The sequence below is a fragment of the Eleutherodactylus coqui genome, chromosome 7, assembly GCF_035609145.1.
Source record: "Eleutherodactylus coqui strain aEleCoq1 chromosome 7, aEleCoq1.hap1, whole genome shotgun sequence".
NCBI lineage: Eukaryota > Metazoa > Chordata > Amphibia > Anura > Eleutherodactylidae > Eleutherodactylus > Eleutherodactylus coqui.
Window position 1 is genome coordinate 91,246,303 of NC_089843.1, and position 23,778 is coordinate 91,270,080.

A 23,778-nucleotide genomic window follows, 5' to 3' on the forward strand; every position below is an offset into this window, starting at 1 on the left:
ATTGTTTTTATGGTTTATATACTGTGGCAAAAATGACATGATAACTTTATTCTGTGGGTCAGTACGATTACGACAATACAAATTTATATATATTTCTTTTGATGTACTTTTTTGATTTACTTTATTTTTTCGTTGACACAGTTGTGTCAGGCTTGTTTTTTCTCAGGACATCCTGTAGTTTTTATTGGTATTATTGTGAAGTACATATGACTTTTTTTTACTTTTTACTAATTTTTTTCTTGAAGATTGAGTGACCAAAAAAAGTGTAATTCTTGCATTGTGTATTTTTTTTTCTGACAAACTTCACTGTGTGGGACATAATGTGTTACTTTGACAGACTGAAGTTTTACAAATACAGCGATACCAAGTATGTTTTTTGTGCTTTATGGTTTTGATTTTTTATTATAAATATGGGATGATGGGGGCTTAAAGGGGTTGTCCCGCGCCGAAATCAAAACATTTTTTTTTCAATAGACCCCTGCATTATGCACTGTTAAAAAGAATGCATTTGTTAGTTTAAAAAAACAAAACATTTCGCTTACCTGCATCCCCGTTCTGCAGCTTTGAAGATTTCTTCTTTTAAAGATGGCTCGGCTGGTCTTCTCCCACGGTGCACCGCGGGTCTTCTCCCATGGTGCACCGTGGATTTTCTTCTCCTGTCTTGCGTTCCACTGCCGATTACAGCCACCTCATTGGCTGACCGGCACCACGTGACGGAGGCGGAGCTACGATGACCATGCACAGACCAGCTCTCCCGGCGCGAGCGCGCTGGAGCGGCCCCATTCAACAGAGCAGAAGACCGCACAGCGCAAGTGCGTCTAATGGAAGGAAAAGGCAGCTTTAGTCGGCGCCATGGAGACGGGGACGCCAGCACCGGAGGAGGTAAGTGTATAACTTCTGTATGGCTTATATTTAATGCACGATGTATATTACAAAGTGCATTAATATGGCCATACAGAAGTGTATAACCCCACTTGCTTACACAGGACAACCCCTTTAAGTTTTCAGCTTCTTTTATTTTTTCTAATAATTGATAACATTTTTTTTCGTCCCCACTGGGGAATTGAACTTGCGATGGTTTCATTGCTCATGCAGTATAATGTAATACCATAGTATTACATTATATCACAATCTGACAGCCATTCTATCAAGCCGCGCCACAAGCATGGCTGAATAGGCAATCACCCCAAGCTGCCATGTTAACCAAATGGCACCATACGATTGAATCGCGGGAAGGCCATTTGGGACCTCCAAACTTCAATAAGCGGATTTAAATCCTGCCATCTTTGGGCAGCTGTTACCGGCGGGTATCAGCTCTCAGAAACAGCCAGCACCCACATTGTATAGAGTGGGATCGACTCCCAATCTCCCTCAAAGCAAACCCTGAATGCACAGAATGTAACTGTACATCCTGTATCGTTAAAGGGCCTTTTAGATGAGACAACTGTTGGGCAAACGATGCCCGAACTCGTCTCCGCACATACTAGCTCCCGTGCACTTGCACGGAAGCTAGTATCGTTAGCTCTCACCGTGAAAGGCTGCAGGGGATTTCTTTCCTTGCGCTCACCCACCCCTCACTATTGACATAACGTAGCGGCCGTACAGTACTGAACGGACGCTATTTACACTAAATGATGAGGGATCAGCTCATCGTCCATCGTTCATGCAGCATCGCTCATCGTTCAGTGTAAATAGCTGCCGTTTAGTACTGAACAGCCACTATGTTATATCAATGGAGGGGGTTGGGGGAGCGAGCGGAGAGAAATCTCCTGCAGCCGCCCCGCCCCCCTGCTGGCCATTCTGTGAGCGAGCCAGCGCTACTAGCTTCTGTGCAGGAGCACAGGAGCGAGGACTCACATTCGTCCGGTGTAAACCTACCCTAAGGGGTTAATACTTAGATTTCAAGGAGCAAAAAAATTGTTGCAGTGAAGCACAATTAAAAATGGTTTACAGATGAGATCATAGATAGCACCTCGCTGATTGGCCAGTTTTTTGCAGTCGTGTGAGATCATACGCTTGTCAGTAAACACTTCTTAATACGTCCTGTAATCTTTTTTTAACCTGCAAAGTGTTTACAAGCTGCGGACATCTGGAAGAGATTAGGGATGTGCACTGATATCATTCCAGAGACATTTATGACTGTGTGAAAGTTTTACACATTGAGAAACAACAAGGACGCGTTCTTCGTCTACAGGAGATGTCCTCCGTTCTCTCAGTCAAAAACCATGAAACAAAATATTGTAGCATTCTATGAAGTCTGTTTAAAAATACTTAGAATGGTTTTCAGGGACCAATATCGGGATAGGTCATCAATATCAGATCGGTGGCGGTCCTCCCCTCGGGATGCTGCAGATTAGCTCTCTTCAGGCCTGTGATGTCAGGTTTATTGGTCACATAGCCTAAGAGCAATTCAGTCTCCTTCAAGTGAATAGGATTGAGCTGTTATAGTAGGCACAGTTGCTAATGACACCCCTCCAACCGCTTGGACCGGCTACACGCAAGCGTAATTTCCTGATTCCATGCACTATTTTAGCGTGCATGTGCGCATAATACGCGGCAACATAAAACATGCTGCGATCTTTATTGCACTGATATTTCACACAATATGCATGATCGGCAGTGTGGGAGCCTATGGCAGATTGGTACAAAGTATTCCCAGTGCAAAACCGACACGTGGAATATGTTGTAACAACACTGTCGTGTGAAGGAGCCCTTAGATACAATGCGCACGGACTTAAGGGGGCACTGTTAAGGGGTTAAATAGTCAGGTATTCTGGTCCTCTCTTCTCCCTACTTTACCCCTGTTGGTAGGGTCTCGTGATTCTCAAATGGTAGAGCACAAGGGGAACAGACAATTGGCTTTGTTCCTCCTATCATTAAGGCCCATTTATACAGAAAGATGATTGCTCAAAATTCGCTTAAATGGCAGTCATCACTTTGCATAAACTCTTAAGTAGCTAATAAGCTACTTAAGAGTTTATTAGCATGTAAATGTAGGCTCCTGCTATATGCAAATGACAGCGGGAGCAAGGTTATCTGCAAAGAACTACTTTGTTCTCAGCGCTGTCAGCGGTATCCAGCTGAGAACTCTGAGCAGAATAACAGCTGAGAGAATACTATTAGTGCTATCCCGCTGAGAACTCAGTGTGCGGCGCTGATAAGGCTCATTGCTGACTTCAGGCTGGCTTGAAGTCAGAGATGAATGAATAGTGCACAATGGGCAGGATTTTAGACACAATGATTATCCTTTTGAGCGATAATCGTTGTGTCTAAATGGGCCTTTAGTCACTTCCCCTGGAATGGAGTAATCTCTCTCTCTCTCTCCCTCAATCCCTCCCACTTGGCGCCTCGCAAACAAGCATGGAGGAAGAGAAAAAGGACGTTTGAGTAAGTTCTAATGTAAATCAAATGTATATAAGGAACGGTTTTGCGATGTCTATGTATGCTTGAAAAAGACGCTTTGTACAGTGCCGAAATGCGTTGCAATAGATTTTGTTTTTTAGTGTTTGTCTTGATTAAACAGGACTATTAACTTTACAATAAGGATTATCCATCTGCATTTTTATTTCTCTCCTATTTTGGGTGGATATGAAGAGTGGGGGCTTTTTTTGAACAGTGCCCCATTTTCCTTCCACTTTTCCCTATTATTGCATGGGAGTAAGAATTCTTTATTACAAATATTAACCTGATCCCATAAGAGCGCAGAGGCACTTTTTTGCACCTCTTTGACTATATTTATCTACCCATTTTTTTGGTTAAAAATTTGGGATTGGTTCGGTGTTCTGCTCTCCAGATTTATGGATAGATATACTGTGGGACAGAAAACCAAGCAAGTAATATCAGGGCCTGCCAGGACTACAGGTGCCAGTCACCTGAGACCCCCCTATGTCTGGCGCCAGGTAAGTCCGATCCTTCATCTATTTTATTTGGATTTTTATGAAAATATCAAGGCGCTGCCCTCCTCATTTGTTTCTTTTCCCCTGAAAGAGGTATTTAAGGTGTTGGTGCCCTCTCTCACCCTCTTGGTTACCGAACAAGCCGTTGTCCCACCCTTCCAACCTTTTTGCAATGATTTCATTTCTGGGTTGGAACATGGGGATGTTGGTTATGTTGTTGCTTTGTACATGTCTTACATATATTTTACTTTAGTGTTTTTCTTACAAGTTCAAGTCCCAGCATGATGCATTTGTAGATGTTAGAAGTCTGTGGAGAAGCAGGAATGACGGACTTGCCCGCTGGGAGTCGGGCGGTCAGCGTACCATTTCTCGCTCAGCATTTATGCCCCAAAGTGCCTGCTGAATTTTTATTAGTTTGTTTTGAGTGGTTTGAAAAAGTTAAATAAAGGTTGGGGCCGACCTTCACCCAGCTAAGAGTAACTATGGTGTCCTGTATATTACTTTGGGTTTGGTCTATAGGTAGAATGGGCCAAGATTTTCCCCTGGTTTATAGCTTTTACAGCCTGTCAACAGTCCTGTGCCCAATATGTAGTGAAATGGCCGTGGCACTTACTCAAGCATTACAGCCATTTAAGACAGCTAATCAGTCGGGATTCCGAGCGACGGACCCCCCACAACGTGAAATTGATGACTTAACCCAAGCATAGGTCATCAATATCTTAGTCTTGGAAACCTCCTTTAATGCTAATTAAATTTGCATGCATTTGTAGTGCATAAATTGTAAACTCCAATGGGAGACAGGGATCAATATAAGTAATGATAAATTCCGGACAGCGCTGTGGAATATATATATATATATATATATATATATATATATATATATATATATATATATACACACATATACACATACATACATACATACATACAGAGAGAGAGAGAGATATGAGATAGATAGATAGATAGATAGATAGATAGATAGATAGATAGATAGATAGATAGATAGATAGATAGATAGATAGATAGATAGATAGATAGGAGATAGATAGATATGAGATAGATATGAGTCAAAGAAATTAACATAAACAAGAAAACTGCTAAAATATAATTAATGTCTTGAGATTTGCTTGAATATCCTCACCCTATTAAATGGAAAGATTTTTTTTTTCTTTTTATACAGCTCCCTCGTCTGGAAGCTTTTATAGTTGCAGGCAATAAGTTAAGAAAAGTTGGAGTTGAAATGCTAATAAGTGGGGCCATGCTCATGGAAAGAAGTAAAACTGTGCAGCTATTAGATTACATCTATACTCTTTTAGTTGGGAAACATTCAACCAGAAAGAACAAGAACACTACTTTTAAAAAATGCAGGATGTTGACATTTTTTCACAATAATGTCAAAAGACCGAAGAACTGAGAAGAGGCTGATTTGTATTCCAAATCTGGTGGTAATGTATTCCTATAAAGGCGCAAACTGCAGTATTTTCATATACTTTTTATACAGATCCCGTAATCCAATCCATAACACAAGAAGTAAACATGACTGAATCATACAGACCACAATACGGTGCACATTCCAGTTCCAAAATATGTGCAATGCAATATTTAATAGATCTTATCCATGTAATGATATTCGCCATTAAGAAGGCAATTTTCACAGAGTGGATCTGGATCCAAACACACCTTACATCTACAGTACAAGTTAAAAGGAACCTGAAAAATCTGGACACACAGAAATAAATGCTTAAAGGAATGTAACAATGTAAGGGCTCCTTCCCACGGACGGATTTCCGCCGCGTAATACGTGGCGAAAATCCACCGCGTTGCACGCATCTATTAGCATGCAACCTCTTCCCCGACCACCGCTGGCCGTATCATATAACGCGGCTGGCACGTCATGTGATGCTGTGGGCGTGTCATATGACGCGGGACGGAAGACGCCGGATCCGGAGGTAAGTATTGGGGTCTCTGGGGGGCGCCGTGACGTGCTCCGCCACGGAATTCCGTGGGAATCCAGCCTTAAGCTGCAACAGAGATTTCCGCGGCAGAAAGGCAGCTTCAAAACCGTCCAACGCGGGTTTTGAAGCGGCTTCGCCGCCTGAATTCCGCTGCAGCGATCTCTCCCCATAGAGAGGAGAGAGTCTGCTGTGGAAACGGTGATACAATTGACATGCATCTTTGAATTCCGTGCAGAATGTCAGCTTCAGCGCGGCTTGGACACAATGGTTTGTCCGCGGTGTGTGGATGAGATTGTTGCAAACCTCGTCCACTTTGCTGCTTAGGCAAGTCCGCACGGAAATTTCTCTGCAATTCTGTCCCGTGTGATCTCAGCCTGAGATGGGTAAAATTCTGGCGTACAGTCCTAAGTAGACTGTTTTCTGAAAATGATATTTCTAATAGTTGAACTGAAAATGGCTGATGAGTGTAGGCCGTAGATTTGTGAGGTGGAGGGAAGATATGAAGTGTTGTAACTAGCATGCAAAAATGTAATTGTCTTCTGTGTTGTAACTAGCATACAAAAACACTCAATATAAATTATCTAACAGGCAGCTGGAAATCCATCTACCATTACTCTCAGGGGAAAGGACTGGTGCACGAAAGGTGCAAGAGGATCTCCAGTGGGCTCCAGTAGAACACAACCCCATTTGTAGGAGACAACCACTTGGTTGGTAATGCAGGCGCAGCTCCCAATGAAGGCAATTTGCATTAACAACCCAACCACCACAATGTGGATAGAGCTGTTTGCTTTGGGCTCTGTTTACACCAACAGCAGGTGCAGTGAACAGTTGATCGTGGGGATCCTAAATGGCAGCCCCTAACAATGAACTATTGTTGACCTATCTTGAGGATACATCATCAGTAGTTAAGTCCCAGTAAATCCCTTTGAGTGAACATATTTAAATAGTTAATCTTTGTGGGAAAAATAATATATGTGATGTTTACAAAGCGTTAATCATTCCGTCCCAGGATTTCATCCCAGAATTCTGTCTGAATACCTCTGGTACAGTAAAGGAATCCTGGAGTTCTGTCCTAGGATTCAGTTTCTTCCGTCCCCTGGTTTTGTTTCCTCTGTCTCAAGGTTCCACTGTTCTGTCCTTAGGGTTCTGTTTCTTCTGGCCAAGGTTTCCGTTTCTTCTGTCCTTAGGGTTCCATTTCTTCTGTTCTAGGGTTCCGTTTCTTCTGTCCCAGGGTTCCGTTTCTTCTGTCCCAGGGTTCCGTTTCTTCTGTCCCAGGGTTCCGTTTCTTCTGTCCCAGGGTTCTGTTTCTTTGGTCCCAGGGTTCTCTTTCTTCTGTCCTAGGGTTCCACTTGTTCTGTCCTAATGTCCAGTTTTTTTCTGTCCCATAGTTCTGTTTCTTCTGTCCCAGGGTTCCGTTTCTTCTTTCCTGGGGTTCTGTCTCTTCTGTCCTGGGGTTCTGTCTCTACTGTCCCGGGGTTCTGTCTCTACTGTCCCGGGGTTCTGTCTCTACTGTCCCGGGGTTCTGTCTCTACTGTCCCGGGGTTCTGTCTCTACTGTCCCGGGGTTCTGTCTCTACTGTCCCGGGGTTCTGTCTCTTGTGTCCCGGGGTTCTGTCTCTTCTGTCCCGGGGTTCTGTCTCTTCTGTCCCAGGGTTCTGTTTCTTCTGTCCCAGGCTTCTGTTTCTCCTGTCCCAGGCTTCTGTTTCTCCTGTCCCAGGCTTCTGTTTCTCCTGTCCCAGGCTTCTGTTTCTTCTGTCCCAGGGTTCCGTTTCTTCTTTCCCAGGGTTCCGTTTCTTCTGTCCCAGGGTTCCGTTTCTTCTGTCCCAGGGTTCCGTTTCTTCTGTCCCAGGGTTCTGTTTCTTCTGTCCCAGGGTTCTGTTTCTTCTGTCCCAGGGTTCTGTTTCTTCTGTCCCAGGGTTCCGTTTCTTCTGTCCCAGGGTTCCGTTTCTTCTGTCCCAGGGTTTCATTTGTTCTGTCCTAGGGTCCAGTTTGTTCTGTCCCAGGATTTTGTTTCTTCTGTCCAAGGGTTCCATTTGTTCTGACCTAGGGTTCCGTTTCTTCTGTCTCAGGGTTCCATTTGTTCTGTCCTAGGGTTTTATTTGAATCCTATTTTCAGAGATTCAGAAAGAATCTTGTGATGGACCCCTGAAACTGAATTGTTAACACTTGTAAACAAAGTTGTATTCCACAATTTGTTCTGTTGTGTCAGAAAAGCTATTAAAAAAAGCCTTAAGGTCTAATATTTGAGAATACATTTTCCCACTGTGATGGAAATTTTTAATTAATTTCTAGGAATTTTCTAAGAAATGTTTTAAAGGCCACCAAAATTTCCACATTTGCTGTTTAAAAAAAAATCTTATTTGCCTGTGTTTATATTTTTGCTGTATTTATAATTACGGTAATTACATTCCAAATTAAAATATGACACAGACGCCTTATTATTTGTAAGTAAAGGAAGAACTCATCATTTGAACAGTACTGAAGAGTGTCAATAAAATTAAGAGTTGCGTTATTTTAATAGTTGGATTTTAGTGACCTCTAGAGTCTCCTCTGTGTAATAACCAGCATGCAAAAACAAGGCATTCTCCATTATAAGTATCATTATCCTACAGTAGGTCTATCACACCTTTGTGTGGGTAAAGTTGACCTTTAACTGGCATAGACTAATTCACCTATGGAGTCAGTGCTCTGATATACTGTGCTATATGGATGCTGATTGTTTACTAGCAAAACATGGGTGAATAAGTGTAAGAAATTGCAATGCAGAGTCTTAGCCAGTTCTTCTCACCAGGGACAAAGCTGTCCAAGTCCTGTAACTAAACTCTTTGTCAAAACAAAATCAAGCACCTAGAAGAAATTGTCGTTTCGCTGCAAATCCCAGCATGCAGTTACATCTCAGGCGGATATGCAAATTATTAGAGTTGTGGTGTGATTAGATGAACGGTCTTTCCACCTGAAGCCCTAAAAGTGGTTCCACCCTTGGCCTATTAAAAAGGCTCTCAGAGTCTACTTGTGTGTAGTGGACCTCTTTCTCTGCTTGTGTAGAGTTTATTGACTTCTAGACGCTTCTACAATTCTATCAGAGTGATTTTGCCTAGTTAACTGAGTTTGAAATGAGGCTTATTGGAATGCAAGAAGCTGGATGGTTGTATCGATAAATTGCGCTCCACCTGGGCCATTCCAACTGGACTGTTTGGCGGTGTTGGGACCAATGGATGCATGAGGTCACACATGCAAGGCGAAGGACTCAGGATGCCATTGGCAAACCACCAGTAGAGAGGATCATCTGATCGGCTGACATGCACAAGTAGCTGCAACTGTTTTGCTACCTGCCATTCAGAGGCAGGTGGCAATATCATTACAGGTCCCCAGGTCTGTCAGAACTCTTTCCAGGTGCTTGGTTGAAGGACATTTGGTTTTACCACACCCATTACATGTACGGCATTTTATAACCACCCATTGTCACCTCCGTTTGCAGTGGTGTCGTTAGCGATGAAACTGGACTGCTATGGAGTGGAACAGGGTCATCTTCAGTGACAAATCCAGGTTTAGTTTGGCCAATGACGAAAGCCGTGTTTATGTCTGGAGACCTAGAGTATTTTAATCCTGCCTTTGCTGTGGAGAGGCACACTGCCCCCACTGCTGGTGTGATGGTCTGAGGGGCCATCACATTCAACAGTCGGTCACCCCTAGTAGTGGTAGGAGGGACAATGACAGCCCAGCGATACGTTCAGGACATCCTGTATCCACATGTGTTCCTCTCATGGCAGGACTTCCAAGAGGCATTTTCCAGTAAGATAATGCTCGGCCGCACACACAAGGATGTCACAGGAATGTCTCCACAACATTGTCACACTTCCATGGCCTGCCCGGTTACCAGATTTATAACCAATAGAACATGGGACTATCTAGGATGCCAACTTTGACAGCCTATGAGTTTGCGCAATCTAGAGGCTCAATTACAGCAAATGTAGACCGCAGGATACCATATGGAACTTGTATGCTTCTATGCTAGAGGTGCAGCGTCCAAGGCGCAGGCCCGCAGCCGAGGAGACAGCAGGGTAGAGAAAAACTTTGTTACAGGGCTCTCCTCCGACTAAGGGTAGCTCGGGTCCTGACCACGTTACTGCTCGGGTAGATCACAGGGATAGTAACCAGGGTTTACCTGTAGTCCGATTGTTACTCGTGATGCCACCATTCCTTCTTCAGGGATAGATCTTGTAGATGAAAAAAATAGCCCACCACAGAAGTGTATATCTTGGAACAAAACCGACAATGGTCGATCTTGTCCATTTACTTAAATGTTTGAATAAAATCAATAACAACAGCTGGCTGAAAAACATCTCATGTACATGGAGTTCTTTCTCTGTGTGACTTCGATCCATATTGCAATCAGACACAATTTGCACGAGAATATCTATCATCTGTGAAAATACACCTTTAGGCCTCCTTCACACGAGCGACACTGCATTGCTGCGAGAAAATCCCAGCGATATCGCATCGCTGTACCGTGCGATATCGCTGCAATTTTCTCGCAGCAATACCACGATTTTGTAGCGCTACAAAGTCGCATGTGATGCTACAAAATCGTGCGACTTTGTAGCATCACATGCAAGGATTTTCGGGGGGGCTTGAAATATAAGCCCTACCCCATAAATAAGCTGTAACTAAAGAAAAATAATAATATTAATAAACTTTATTTGTATAGCGCCAACATATTCCGCAGCGCTTACATAGACAGGGGATACAGAAAGACAAAAGTACAAACATTACAGAACCACAGTTACATAGTAATCAATTGATGGAAACAATAGGGGTGAGGGTCCTGCTCCAATGAGCTTACATACTACAAGTAATGGGGTGATACAGAAGGTAAAGGGTCTGGAGATGTGCACGGTATGGCGAGGTGGAGAGTGAGGGGTGATATACACATAGACAATGGTCAGACATTTAGCCGTGTGACGGCAGAAACAGTATGACTGCAGGAGCGGTTTATGATGGCTAGCAGGGATTGCAGTCAGTAGGTCAGGGAGCATGTTATCAGGCGGAGTACAGAGGGGTTTGTTTAGGGAATTCGGTATGCCTCCCTGAAGAGGTGCGTTTTTAGAGCACGCCTGAAGTTCTGCGAGTCCTGGATTGCTCGGGTAGCCTTTGGTAGTGCGTTCCAGAGGACCGGTGCTGCTCTGGAGAAGTCTTGGAGGTGGGAATGAGAAGTTCGAATTAAAGGGGCGCTCAATCTGGTTTCGTTAGCAGAGCGGAGAGCCCGGGCTGGTTGATGGATTGAGATGAGGGAGGCGATATAGGGGGGGGGGGGGGGCTGCACTGTGGAGGGCTTTGTGGATGAAGGTGGCGAGTTTAAATTGAATTCTGTATTTAACGGGCAGCCAGTGCAGTGACCGGCACAGGGCAGAGGCGTCCGAGTAGCGGCTGGACAGGAAGATGAGCCTGGCTGCTGCATTCAGGATGGATTGGAGAGGGTAGAGTCTGGTGCAGGGGAGGCCGATCAGCAACGAGTTGCAATAATCGAGCCGGGAGTGGATGAGGGCAACAGTAAGCGTTTTTAGCGTATCCACAGTGAGAAAAGAGCGGATTCTTGCGATGTTCTTGAGGTGCAGCTGACATGTTCAGGCCAGAGATTGGATGTAGGGGGTAAAAGAAAGATCAGAATCAAATATGACTCCAAGGCAGCGGGCATGTTGTCTAGGAGTTATGGTGGCGCCACACACTGAGATGGAGATGTCAGGAGGAGGTCGGTTAGTGGAGGGTGGAAATACCAGCAGGTCAGTTTTAGAGAGGTTTAGTTTTAGGTAGAGAGAGGACATGGTGTTAGAGACAGCGGACAGACAGTCGGTGATGTTTTGGAGGAAAGGTGCAGAGATGTCACGGGAAGAGGTGTATAGCTGGGTGTCATCAGCATACAGGTGGTATTGGAGGCCAAATCTCCTGATGGTTTGTCCAATAGGGGCTGTGTAGATAGAGAAAAGAAGGGGGCCGAGGACAGAGCCCTGGGGGACCCCAACAGCAAGGGGAAGAAGAGGGGAGGTAGAGCCAGCAAAGGAGACTTGTTTGGCATGGTGGAGGGCAAGGTTGTAGGTTCTGAGCATGAATTTGTAGTGGAGGAAGTCTGCGGACATTTGCGACTTCCTCCACAGCCGTTCAGCACTTCTAGAGCACCGCCGGATGAAGCGCGTTTGAGGCGTGAGCCAGGGTTGCCGTGGTCTACATCGGATGGCTCGGGCCCTGGGGGGCGCCACTTCATCCAGGGCATGTTTGAGAGCGGTGTTGTAGTGAGCGGCAGCCAGGTTGGGGCAGGTGAGGAGAGAGATGCGGGACAGAGAGGACTGTAGGGATTCAGCAAAGTTCTGGGTGTGAATGGCCTTAAGGTACCTGTAGGTACTGTAGGTAGGTGGGTCTGGAGAGATGTTAGGGAGCGTGACAGAGAAAGAGAGGAGGTTATGATCCGAGAGCGGGAGAGGGGAGTTAGTGAAGTTGGCAGCAGAGCAGAGCCGGAGGAAGACCAGATCCAGGGTGTTTCCATCCCTGTGAGTGGGAGAGGCTGTGAGTTGAGAGAGACCAAGGGAGGAGGTGAGCGAAAGAAGCTTAGAGGCAGATGGGGAGATAGGGTCATTAGTGGGGATGTTAAAATCACCTAAGATGAGGGTTGGAATTTCACAGGATAGGAAGTGGGGGAGCCAGGCGGCAAAGTGGTCCAAAAACAGGCGAGCAGCACCTGGGGGGCGATAGATAACTGCTACTCGCATGGACAGCGGGCGGAAAAAAAAAAAAGTATACATCACCTCTCCCGCACTGTCCGGAGCGCAGGCGCAGCTTCTGCCAGGGTCCTGGCACTGATCTTCTTCTTCATCTTTTGGCCGGGGATTGAAAAATCCCTGGCTCCTGGAAGCGCTGGCTGTGATTGGCTGACACATAGTCAATCACAGCCAGTGCTCGAAGAATGGCTGTGATTGGTTCAATCACTGCCATTCATCGAGCGCTTGCTGTGATTGGCTAAGTGTCAGCCAATCACAGCCAGCGCTTCCAGGAGGCGGGGATTTTTGAATCCTGGGCCAAAAGAGAAGAAGAAGATCAGTGGCGGGACCTGGGTAGAAGCTGCAGCCGGGCTGACAGCTCGTCTAAGGTGATGTATGTGTGTTTTTTGTTTTTTTTCCTGGCAGTTAGGGCTTAGATTATAGCTTTGACAGTAGCATTTGCTACTGTCAAAGTTGCATCGCATCGCATACAAACCGTGTTTTTGTGCGATACAACAGGGAGGAAGGCTCCATAGAGAAACATGGGCTACAAAACCTTGCGTGTCGCGGGCATATTGCCGGACCTGCGACGTTTGTGTGTCGGGTTGTTGCATGCTACAAAACATCTCATGTGTGAAGGAACCCATAGGAAACCATGGGCTTCTCATACATGTGATTTGTAGCATCATAGCAATGCTACAAAATCGTGCGACTTTGTCGCCCGTGTGAAGGAGGCCTTAGGGTACATGCACACGGGTTTGTTTTCCATCTAACTTTCATACTGAAAAATCAGTCTGAAATCTTGATGGAAATAATGCCCATTTCCACCCATTCATTTGAATGGGTGTATGCACGTAGGCTTTCTTTTACTTGGACAAAACTTTTGTGCAAAAAAAAAAAAATCGCAGCATGTCCTATTCTTCTCCAATTTTCAGACAAGAATAGTACATGTGGACAGCACATGCATGGGTTATCTGAGTTCTGTCTGATGCCAGTTGCGCCTGAGCCTGAGCATAGAACCCCATGACGGAACATTGACAGTGCCATATATATAAGGCAGTATTTCTCTGCCCAGTGTAAAAAACTCATAGGGACAGAAACTATGTGAAATAGAGACCAAAGAGGTCTCCATCTTGCTTATTCTTCCTTAAGGCGCCGTCCATGTTCAGTCCTGATTAACATCCCCATGCAGTTCTCTGTACCGAGGACAGAACCAGCCCTGGTTTCACAAAACGCAACGTGAAACTAGCCTAAGTTTTGACTGCTTTCTGATGTATTTATTTTCCACTGAATACGGCTGTCAGAAGTGATTTCACAGATTTACTCTGACGTTATACCAATTGTTGCCAAACTTATGTCTCAAATAATGATTATGTGCACAAATCCCTCTTGCCACCTAGCAAATGTCAAACCAAGCCGTGATTATAACTAAGCGTGATGAAGGCAAGAAAAGATTCTGGATTCAAACACATGGGAAAAAGAAATGGCAGGATAATCATCTAAATGATCCTGCATCATAAGATGTGTCAGCATCTGCCAAAACAGCAAGGTTTAATGGGAGATAAATCTTTAGTCCCATAATCTGGTATGGGAAACAAAGATTTTGAGTTTAATAGTAGAGTGTTGTTGGCATGAGGCAATGGCTGTGGAGAAAAGCCAAAGTTATGAGAAGTAACAGATCACAGGGTCGACACGGTGCAAGATAGTTGATGCACAGCAGTCCAGTAATTTAATCTGCTGGATGAACCCATTGGAAAAGACAATAAAGCTTGGTAAGTATCAAGAATATAGAGCATAAAGTAATACTGGATACGTCAACCGCAGAAAATTTCCAAAATACATTTCATCTACTCACGTTTTCCATGATAATTGGGTTTCAAGACATATACGGTACACATGTAGATAGGTTTTAAGCTGCATTTTATATTATACTTCTTGACTATGACTTTTGGGCATTCAGTAGGATGTAAAGAAGCAATATGTGATAGCCTCTTATGGCCATTATATAGTGTTGAGATAACTGACACAGAAGTCTGCTTTGGGTCAAACCTTGTCAAAAGTTTGGTTTGACGCAAACCCGAACCTCGAGTGATTCATGTTGACTAGAGATGAGCGAATATACTCGTTTCGAGTATTTACTCGATCGAGCACCGCGGTTATCGAGTACTTCCGTACTCGGGTAAAAAGGAGGAGTGGCGGAGCGGGGGGTAGCAGCGGGGAACAGGGGGGAGACCTCTCTCTCTCCCTCCCACTCCCTGCTGCAACCCCCCACTCACCCATGGCGCCGCTCGAATCTTTTCGCCCGAGTACGGAAGTACTCGAAAATCGCGCCGCTCGGGCGAAAAAGGGGCGTGGCCGAGTAGGTCCGCTCATCTCTAATGTTGACCGAACCCGCTAAAAGTGTTCTATTTTTTCCTTCTTTCAAAAAGAAGGAAAAAACGAAGAAGAATATAGAATAAAGAGAAGGAAGAAGAAAAGGAAAGAAAAAAGAGAAAAAGAAAAAAAGGAAATTAAAAACAAGAAGATGAAGGAAAAATAATCTTTTCCTCTCTTCTTTTTCCTTCTTCTATTCTTTTTCTTCATTACCTTTGCCTTAAAAACAGCTAAAAAAAACTTAGATATACTCCTAGGTGAGCTAAGACTGTTGTACAAGGCATTTATGGCTCTTAGATATTGTAATACACTAGTTTTAGGGGTTCTGGTGAAGTTCTGGTTTGGTTTGAACTCATTTGGACCAAACTAAACCATTTGCTGAAATTCGGCGAACCAACCTGATTTTTTCCAGAGGTTTACTCATCACTAGCCATAATTAGTGGAAGATTACAAAAACATGAAATACTTACTTGTGTGGTTTGGAGATATCTTTGACTGAAAACTTGCTTTCGAGGCAGTGATGGAGAACTCAGCGCATTGTCTATATCTTGGTCCAGCTGATCCAGTTTCATTATTAGCAGCACCATAGAATCCAGTCTTGAAGGATCTCTGCCTTGTCTAAATTTCTAGAAACAGAAATACAATTTCACATTAATTCCCATAAACTAGCAGAACAGAGTGTTGCTGCATACTACAGCCGAAGAGAACCTGACAATTCTTAGCATTAGAGGTGGTGTTGTCTATATGTCATAAGAACACAGTTTCCAACACTTCCTGTCCGGGCACTAATATTAAAAGGGTTTTCTGGACATATACCTATCCTCAGTTGATAGCATTGCTGCCTTGCTTGGTCCTAGGTTAAAACCTGAACAAGGAACACATCTGTATGGAATTTTCCAATTTTATGCAGATGTTGTCCTTGGTCAGATTTGAACCTAGGGCCCAGCATTATACGGCAGCAGTGCTAACCAGTGAGCTATACCCATAGAAGAGACACCACCAGCATACTGTTCAGTAATTAGGTTTGTGTTCTCGCCAAACCACATTTTAAGCACAGTTTAACCCGTTGAAAATAAGGGGCTCTATTCACATGCAAGTTCTGTGCATCTCGCAACGTGCTAGTTTCACACGTGCAATCAAGATTTTGCCGTGAGAAAATTGCGGCAAAATCGCGTCTTTGCTCACTGCGATTTTTGAGCATCAGCGATGCATTTTTTAGGGAATAATCTTGCATCACTGCCGCCCGCGATAAAATTGCGCAATTTTTTAATCGCAAAGGTCAATGGGACTTTCTAATGTTAAAATCACATTGCATCGTAATTCATGTTTGTTGCGTTTCAATGCGATAAAGTGCAGGCTCCATAGGGAAACATGGGAGATAAAAAAATTTGCACATCACAGAAAGATAGGGCGTGCTGCAATTTTTTATTCTCTCAATATCGTATCAGTCAAAACATCGATGATGGGAAGGAAACCATTGTAAATCATTGGTTTCCTAATCTGCTTTTTTAATGACTATCGCATCAGGCGAAAATCGCACGATTTTCTCGCCTGTGTGAAACCACTCTAATGCGATACGATTTTAACATTAGAAAGTCCCATTGACTTTCGCAATACGAAAAAAAATTCCCACGATTTCATCGCGGGCAGCAGCAATACGAGATTATTCCTAAAAAAAAGCATCGCTAATGCTCAAAAATCACAGTGAACAAAGACGCGATTTTCTCACGGCAAAATCGCGATCGCCTGTGTGAAACTAGCCTTAGGGCTTTTACCCACTAGCGTTTTTTAACGCTGCGATATCGCTGCATTGTTTTTTACTGCAAGCGTCAATGGGACTTTCTAATGTTAAAATCGCATCGTGCAAAAATAGCAGAAGCGCAAACTTTAGAGGCCGATCGTTGTTTGATTTTTCTACTTGCACAATCCAAATGACAAATGAATTAATGTTTGTCGTTCTGATCATATAGACATTTACACTGAATGATTACCATTACGATTCCTGTGATCCAGCGAGAACCTGAATGATAACCTTCAGTGTAAAAGGGCCCTAAGTTCTTAGCAAGAAAGTCAAAGACAGAAGAAATAGGAAAGCAAGAAACCAGGGCCAGCATTTTTCCCATGAGTTGTGGACACCTGCAGGGAATCATAACATAAGATAATTTCATAACGCATCTGAAGTCATTATCTCTTCCCGTCTAGCGAGCCAAGTCTTGGCTTTGATACACACAATTCTTCTTGCGGACAATTCATGTGACTAACATTTATTTTCGACCTGACACAAAATATCGAGCAGCCTATTTATAATGTAGATATATTTCCATAAGCACGTCCTGAGAACATGAAGAATTAGGACACCGGACCTTACTCCTAGTAAATTACAGTCATTGTTATGTGGATACAATAAATATTGTTTGGGGAAAAAAACAGCTCAGCTATAACTTGTCCAGAGTGTAAAATATTGTGAATTCCTTACAATGTAAATCTCTAATATTTTAGCCAATTTTTAGTTACACCGCTCAACTACATATCTAGCAGCGCGAACACATGTTGCATTAGCGTGCTAGTCCGTTAATGAGTCGCACTGAGCTACACTAATTGTGTAACATTGTTGCTTTTCACTATGAATATCCTTGCTGGCGCTGCTACATCTGTATCTTCTGCAAAGCTCAAAAAAATAATGTTCTTTTACATGGGCTAATAGTCGTCTCAGTGATTGCTCAAAAAACACAGGACCCGATAGGGCAACTGAGAGAGAATCACTGATTTGTCGGAGTAGCTTGGTTTTTAGCTTACCTAAAAACCAAGCAACTGTCGGCCCATGTAAACAGGCAGTTGTTCATGTGAGGACCGGCGGTTCGCGGGTCCCTCGTGCCCTCACCGCCGGTCCTGTCACATGGGCTGCCGCTGTGCGGCACAGGGGAGCCCCGGTCCTCATCACCTTACCGGGCCGCGGAGCTCCTTCTCGCCGATGGGTTGCTAGGAACGCAGTGGGTGTTGCCCCGCGTCGCGTCCTCGGTATTATGGCAACCAGGCATGTGTCTGCTTCTCTGCCTCCTGCAAGGCTGGGGGCGGGTTCCCCAGAACTGCTGGGTGCACTCAGCTGCTGTCAGACTCCCCGCCCCAATCAGCTGCTGGGGCGGGAGCTCTGACAGCATTTAAACCTGCTTGTGTCTGCAGACCAGTGCCAGTGTTAGTATGGTCTTCCTGCTACACCATCGTACTTCTTGTTGTGACTCCTGACTTTTGACTCCCTGTTTTTTGGACCTGGCGTTGCCTTTGCCTGACCCTCTTGTACCGCGTACCCTCTCGTTGCCGACCCGGATAGTCTGACATTCCTTGCTGTTGTTTGTTCCAGTGTCTGTGTGTTTGTTAGTCCAAGCGTTCCCCTTCCTTAGTGAGTGTAGGGACCGTCGCCCAGTTGTCACCCTGGGGCTTAGCCCAGGGGGGCAAGTAGGTAGGGACAGGGGTTGTGGGTATCTTCAGGGACCTCCAGTTTCCTGGACCCCAAGTCCTGACAGTTCATCTATGATCAACTGCGCATTGAAGTCTTACTTGCCTACTTTGTCATGAAGGAAAATCTCACTGCTTATATAATAATAATAATCTTTATTTATATAGCGCCAACATATTTTACGGCGCTTACAAAAACAGGGGAATACAGAAGGACAAAAGTACAAAAATACAAAAACCACGGTTACATGTAGTAATCAGTTGAAAAAAACAGTAAGGGTGAGGGTCCTGCTCCAACAAGCTTACATACTACAGATAATAGGGTGATACAGAAGGTAAAGGAGCTGGGGATGTGCCCGGTATGGTGAGGTGGAGAGTGAGGGATGCTATACACAGACAATGATCAGACATTAAGTTGTGCGGTTGCTGAATCTGTGACTGCAGGGGGCGGTTTGATGGAAGCTAGCAGGGATTGCAGTCAGTAGGTCATGTTATTAGGCGGGATACAGGGGGGTTTGGTTTAGGGGATATGGTATGGTATGAAGAGGTGCGTTTTTAGAGCTAGCCTGAAGTTTTGTGAGTCAGGGATTGCGCGGAGAGCTTTGGGTAGAGCATTCCAGAGGACTAGTACTACGCTGGAGAAGTCTTGGAGGCGGGAGTGAGAGGTTCGAATTAAAGCGGCACTCAGTCTGATTTCATTAGCGGAGTGGAGGGCGTGGAATAGGCGGTGGGTTGAGATGAGGGAGGCAATGTAGGGCGGCATGCTGCTGTGGAGAGCCTTATGGATGAAGGTAGTTAGTTTAAATTGTATTCTGTATTTGACGGGCAGCCAGTGCAGTGACTGGCACAGGGCAGAGACGTCCGAGTAGAGGCTGGACAGGAAGATGAGCCTGGCTGCTGCATTCAGGATGGATTGGAGGGGTAGAGTCTGGCTCCGGGAAGGCCGATCTGCAGCAAGCTGCAATAATCAAGCCGAGAGTGGATGGAGGCAACAGTGAGCGTTTTTAGCGTTTCCACGGTGAGAAAAGGGCGGATTCTTGCGATGTTCTTGAGGTGCAGCTGACATGTTCGGGCCAGAGATTGGATGTAGGGGGGGGGGGGGGTAAAGGAGAGATCAGAGTCGAATATAAATCCAAGGCAGTGGACACGCTGTCTAAGAGTTATGGTGGTGCCACACACTGAGAGGGAGATGTCAGGATGAGGTTGGTTAGTAGAGGGCGGAAACAGGAGTAGGTCAGTTTTTGAGAGGTTCAGTTTTAGTTAGAGAGAGGACATAGTGTTAGAGACAGCGGACAGACAGTCGGTGATGTTTTGGAGGAAAGGTGCAGAGATGTCACGGGAAGAGGTGTATAACTGTGTGTAGTCAGCTTGGGGGTGGTATTGGTGGCCATATGGAATTGTATTAGTATACACTGATCAACCAAATCAAAAAATATAAACACCTGATAAAGGGGTGAAATATATTAAGCAGCAAATGAGCAGTCAATTCTTGAAGTTGATAGTGTTGATATTGAAAGCAGGACAAATGGATTAGTGTTAGGATCTGAGTGACTTTGACATAAGCCAAATTGTTATGTCTAGAAGACTGGGTTGGAGCATCTCCAAAACTGCAGGTCTTGTAGGCTGTTCCTGGTATGCAGTGGTTAGTGCTTACCAGTAGTAGCACAAGAAAAGACAATCAGGGAACTGTCAACAGGGTAATGGGTGCCCAAGGTTCATTGATGGGTATTCGATCCATGGAGGACCCACTTAATGGCTTAAAGTGAACATACTGCTTCATCTCACCACTTAAACTTGTCCCCTGTTATCCTAATGAGCCCTTGTATCTCTTTAATTAGGTTCTAAAGTTATCCCACACCATATGCAGATCAGCAGAGAAGAGTCATCTGTTGGAGAAGAGTAGAGATGAGCGAGCATACTCGTCCGAGCTTGATACTCGTTCGAGTATTAGGGTGTTCGAGATGCTCGTTACTCGAGACGAGTACCACGCGATGTTCGAGTCACTTTCATTTTCTTCCCTGAGAAATTTGTGCACTTTTCTGGCCAATAGAAAGACAGGGAAGGCATTACAACTTCCCCCTGCGACGTTCAAGCCCTATACCACCCCCCTGCAGTGAGTGGCTGGCGAGATTAGGTGTCACCTGAGTATTAAAATCTGCCCCTCCCACCGCTCGCCACAGATGCATTCTGACATAGTTCAGGGAAAGTGCTGTTGATGCCGGAGCTGCTATAGGGAGAGCGTTAGGAGTGATTTTAGGCTTCAAGAACCCCAACGGTCCTTCTTAGGCCATAGAAATCGCAGATCGCACCCATGTGCGGCAGCAGCGCCGACCCCATTGAGAACATATAGAAGACAAATCATTCTTCTCTGCCACAGCTGTAACAGCTGTGGCAGAGAAGAACGATCTTTGCCCATTGAATTCAATGGAGCCGGCAATACAGCAGGTTCCACTGAAAGCAATGGGTTGCCGGCGATCGCGGGATGAATTGTCGGGAAGGGCTTAAATATATAAGCCCTTCCCTGCAATTCATCCAGAAATGTGTTACAATAAAAATATATACCGTATATACCGGCGTATAAGGCGAAGGGGCGTATAAGACGACCCCCCAACTGTCACCTTATACGCCGGGAATACAGTGGAGCAAAGAATAAAAATCATTACTCACTTCCCCCGGCGTTCTGCGGCGCTGCTGCAGGCTGCCGCTCCCTCCTGGTCCCCGGCAGAGCATTGCTTGCTGGACGCAGGGCTTGAAATCCCCGCCTCCAGAAAACACACGTGCCTTCAGCCAATCACAGCCAATGACAATGATGTCATTGAATGGGGGGCCCACTCTTGCCGCTATTGTGGCTTAATAGTGGGACCTGTGAACTTGAGATGCAGCCCAACATGTAGCCCCTCGCCTGCCCTATCCGTTGCTGTGTCGTTCCCACCACTTTCTTGAATTGCCCCGATTTTCACAAATGAAAACCTTAGCGAGCATCGGCGATATACAAAAATGCTCGGGTCGCCCATTGACTTCAATGGGGTTCGTTACTCGAAACGAACCCTTGAGCATCGCGAAAATTTCGTCCCGAGTAACGAGCACCCGAGCATTTTGGTGCTCGCTCATCTCTAGAGAAGAGTCTTGCTGAACTAATCATGCTTCTTCCTCTTGATAGACAGGATTTCATACAATGGGGTTGTCACAAGCTGTCTATCAAGAGAAAGCGGGTGTGGTTATTTCAGCTGCACGTGAATTAGTGTGTCTCTTCTCGGCATACACAATATACTGCAACACTTCACTACTGCACCATATAATAACTTTACAGGCATCCTATTAATAGGCAGAAATCTATAAGCCCTGAGGGTCGTTACAAGGCCTGAGCCTGCCACTGCAACTGAACTGCAGCCTGCAATCGTGCTTGGGTGACAAGAGGGAACCCCTTCCTTTGTTAGGCCTTTTAAATGTCATTGTCAGAATGAACAGTGGCATCTAAAGGGTTAACATACGGATTGGAATTATGGCTGGCTGTAAGCTTTCAAAGATAGCTAACATCTGGCTCCTGAGCCCGCTTTATACAATGGCATGTGGCATATGTCAAGAGGTGGGTTAACCAACTAAAATTACCTGCTGCTAATATCTTGGTGCCACCTTCAGAGGTCTTGTGGAGTCCATGACTCAACAGATCAGAGCTGTTCTGCTAGCACTAGGGGAGCTTTCACTATCTTAGTTACAGCTAGATAATTTTATGGTTTTGGCTAATTGCTGTATGTGTTGTATTTACTTAATAGATGCCTTAGAGCAGAGGCATAACTTGAAGCCTCTGGGTCCCAATGCAAAACCTGGAACGGGGCCCCCGAACTATAATGCTTTATTCATAGTATTGGGCTCCCTATATAGAGAAGAGAGGCCTTATGGGCCCCCTAAGGCTCCTGGGCCCGGGTGCAATCGCATCCCCTATAGTTACACCAGTGCCTTAGAGTAAAGTCACACACAGCGTCATTTTTCTGCAATGCATTTCCCTGTGAATGGATTACAAATCCAGAGCAAATCCACAGCAGGGATCAGATCTCCTCTATGCACCAATAGTTTCTTATATTGTTTAGAGCAATGTTCCTCAACTCCAGTCGTCAGGACCCCCAACAGGTCATGTTTTCAGGATGTTGCACAGGTGATATAATTATTTTCAGTGCCTCAGACATTGCCAGAGGTGTTCTTATTATAGGATATCCTGAAAACATGACCTGTTGGTGGTCCCTGAGGACTGGAGTTGTGGACCCTTGGTTTAGAGGATATCCACATGCTTTTATGTTTAATCCATAGTGAAAAAACTGGTTGTATGTCCCATTTTAAGTCTAATCCCACTGGCAGAATCACTTTTCTGTACTTGAATAACAATAAAATAACTTGCATCATGGTGCTTCATATCAGATCCCCTATTTTGTGTACTTTTTGGCACATCTGTCTGTGGTTTTACAGCATATTTCCTTCAATAAACATAGCTTGTTGCATTTTGGAAAGTCCTCCTTACCATCATCTGCATTCATTTAATAAGAAGAGACTTGGATCACACTGTGCAGTCCTAGCATGGTTTGCACTTGCATTTCATTTAGGTAAAACTGGGAACAGATGCAAGATAAGAGAAAAAAAACAGAAAGCCTTCTAATTCTTGCTTCTTTTTAGTTGATTCACTTAAGGCCCTTTTAGACGGGACTAATGTTGGGCAAGCGATGCCCGACACTCGTCCCCACACATACTAGCTCCCGTGCACCTGCATGGGAGCTAGTATTGTTAGCTCTCAGCGGGGAGGCTGGAGGAAAATTCTCTCCTTGGCTCCACGCGCCTCTCCATTGACTTAACATAACGGCCGTTCAATACTGAACGGCTGATATTTACACTGAACGATGAGTGATTAGTTTATCGTCCATAGTTTATGCTGCATAAACAATGGACGATGAGCTGATTGCTCAGTGTAAATAGCAGCCGTTCAGTACTGAATGGCCACTATGTTATGTCAATGGAGAGGGGCGACTGCGCGCGAGAAGAGAAATCTCCTGCAGCCACCCCTAAGATTTCAGTCCTCCAGTGTGCAGCGCCTTGGATCATAATATAGGCATAGAAATCAAACAATCTGAAAAACACAATGGAAGAAATTTACTAAGCTCAGCATTTCTGACACCAGGCTTAGTATAAATTCTCTGGGCATGCGGTGAGGCACAACCGCGTCTTCGTGTATTCAGCACATCACCAGCAGTTCCATGTGTCTATGCAAAAATGTACTGCAGGTCCAACCTTGGGTACATTTCTGGTATGATTTATGCCATTATACATCTGTCAGTCTGGGGTTACCATGCCTCCTCTCAAAACCCTC

At 44.8% G+C, this 23,778-nt stretch overlaps 1 protein-coding gene across 1 annotated transcript in view; it reads right to left on the bottom strand.

The window, feature by feature from the left end:
* The window catches only part of LOC136573524 (rho GTPase-activating protein 7-like), a 214,401-nt gene that overhangs the window by 139,501 nt on the left and 51,122 nt on the right, over positions 1-23,778 (bottom strand). The window contains exon 3 of the mRNA XM_066574804.1: positions 15,443-15,598. Within this exon, the coding sequence (XP_066430901.1) occupies positions 15,443-15,598 (156 nt within the window). The remainder of the gene's footprint in view (positions 1-15,442; positions 15,599-23,778) is intronic.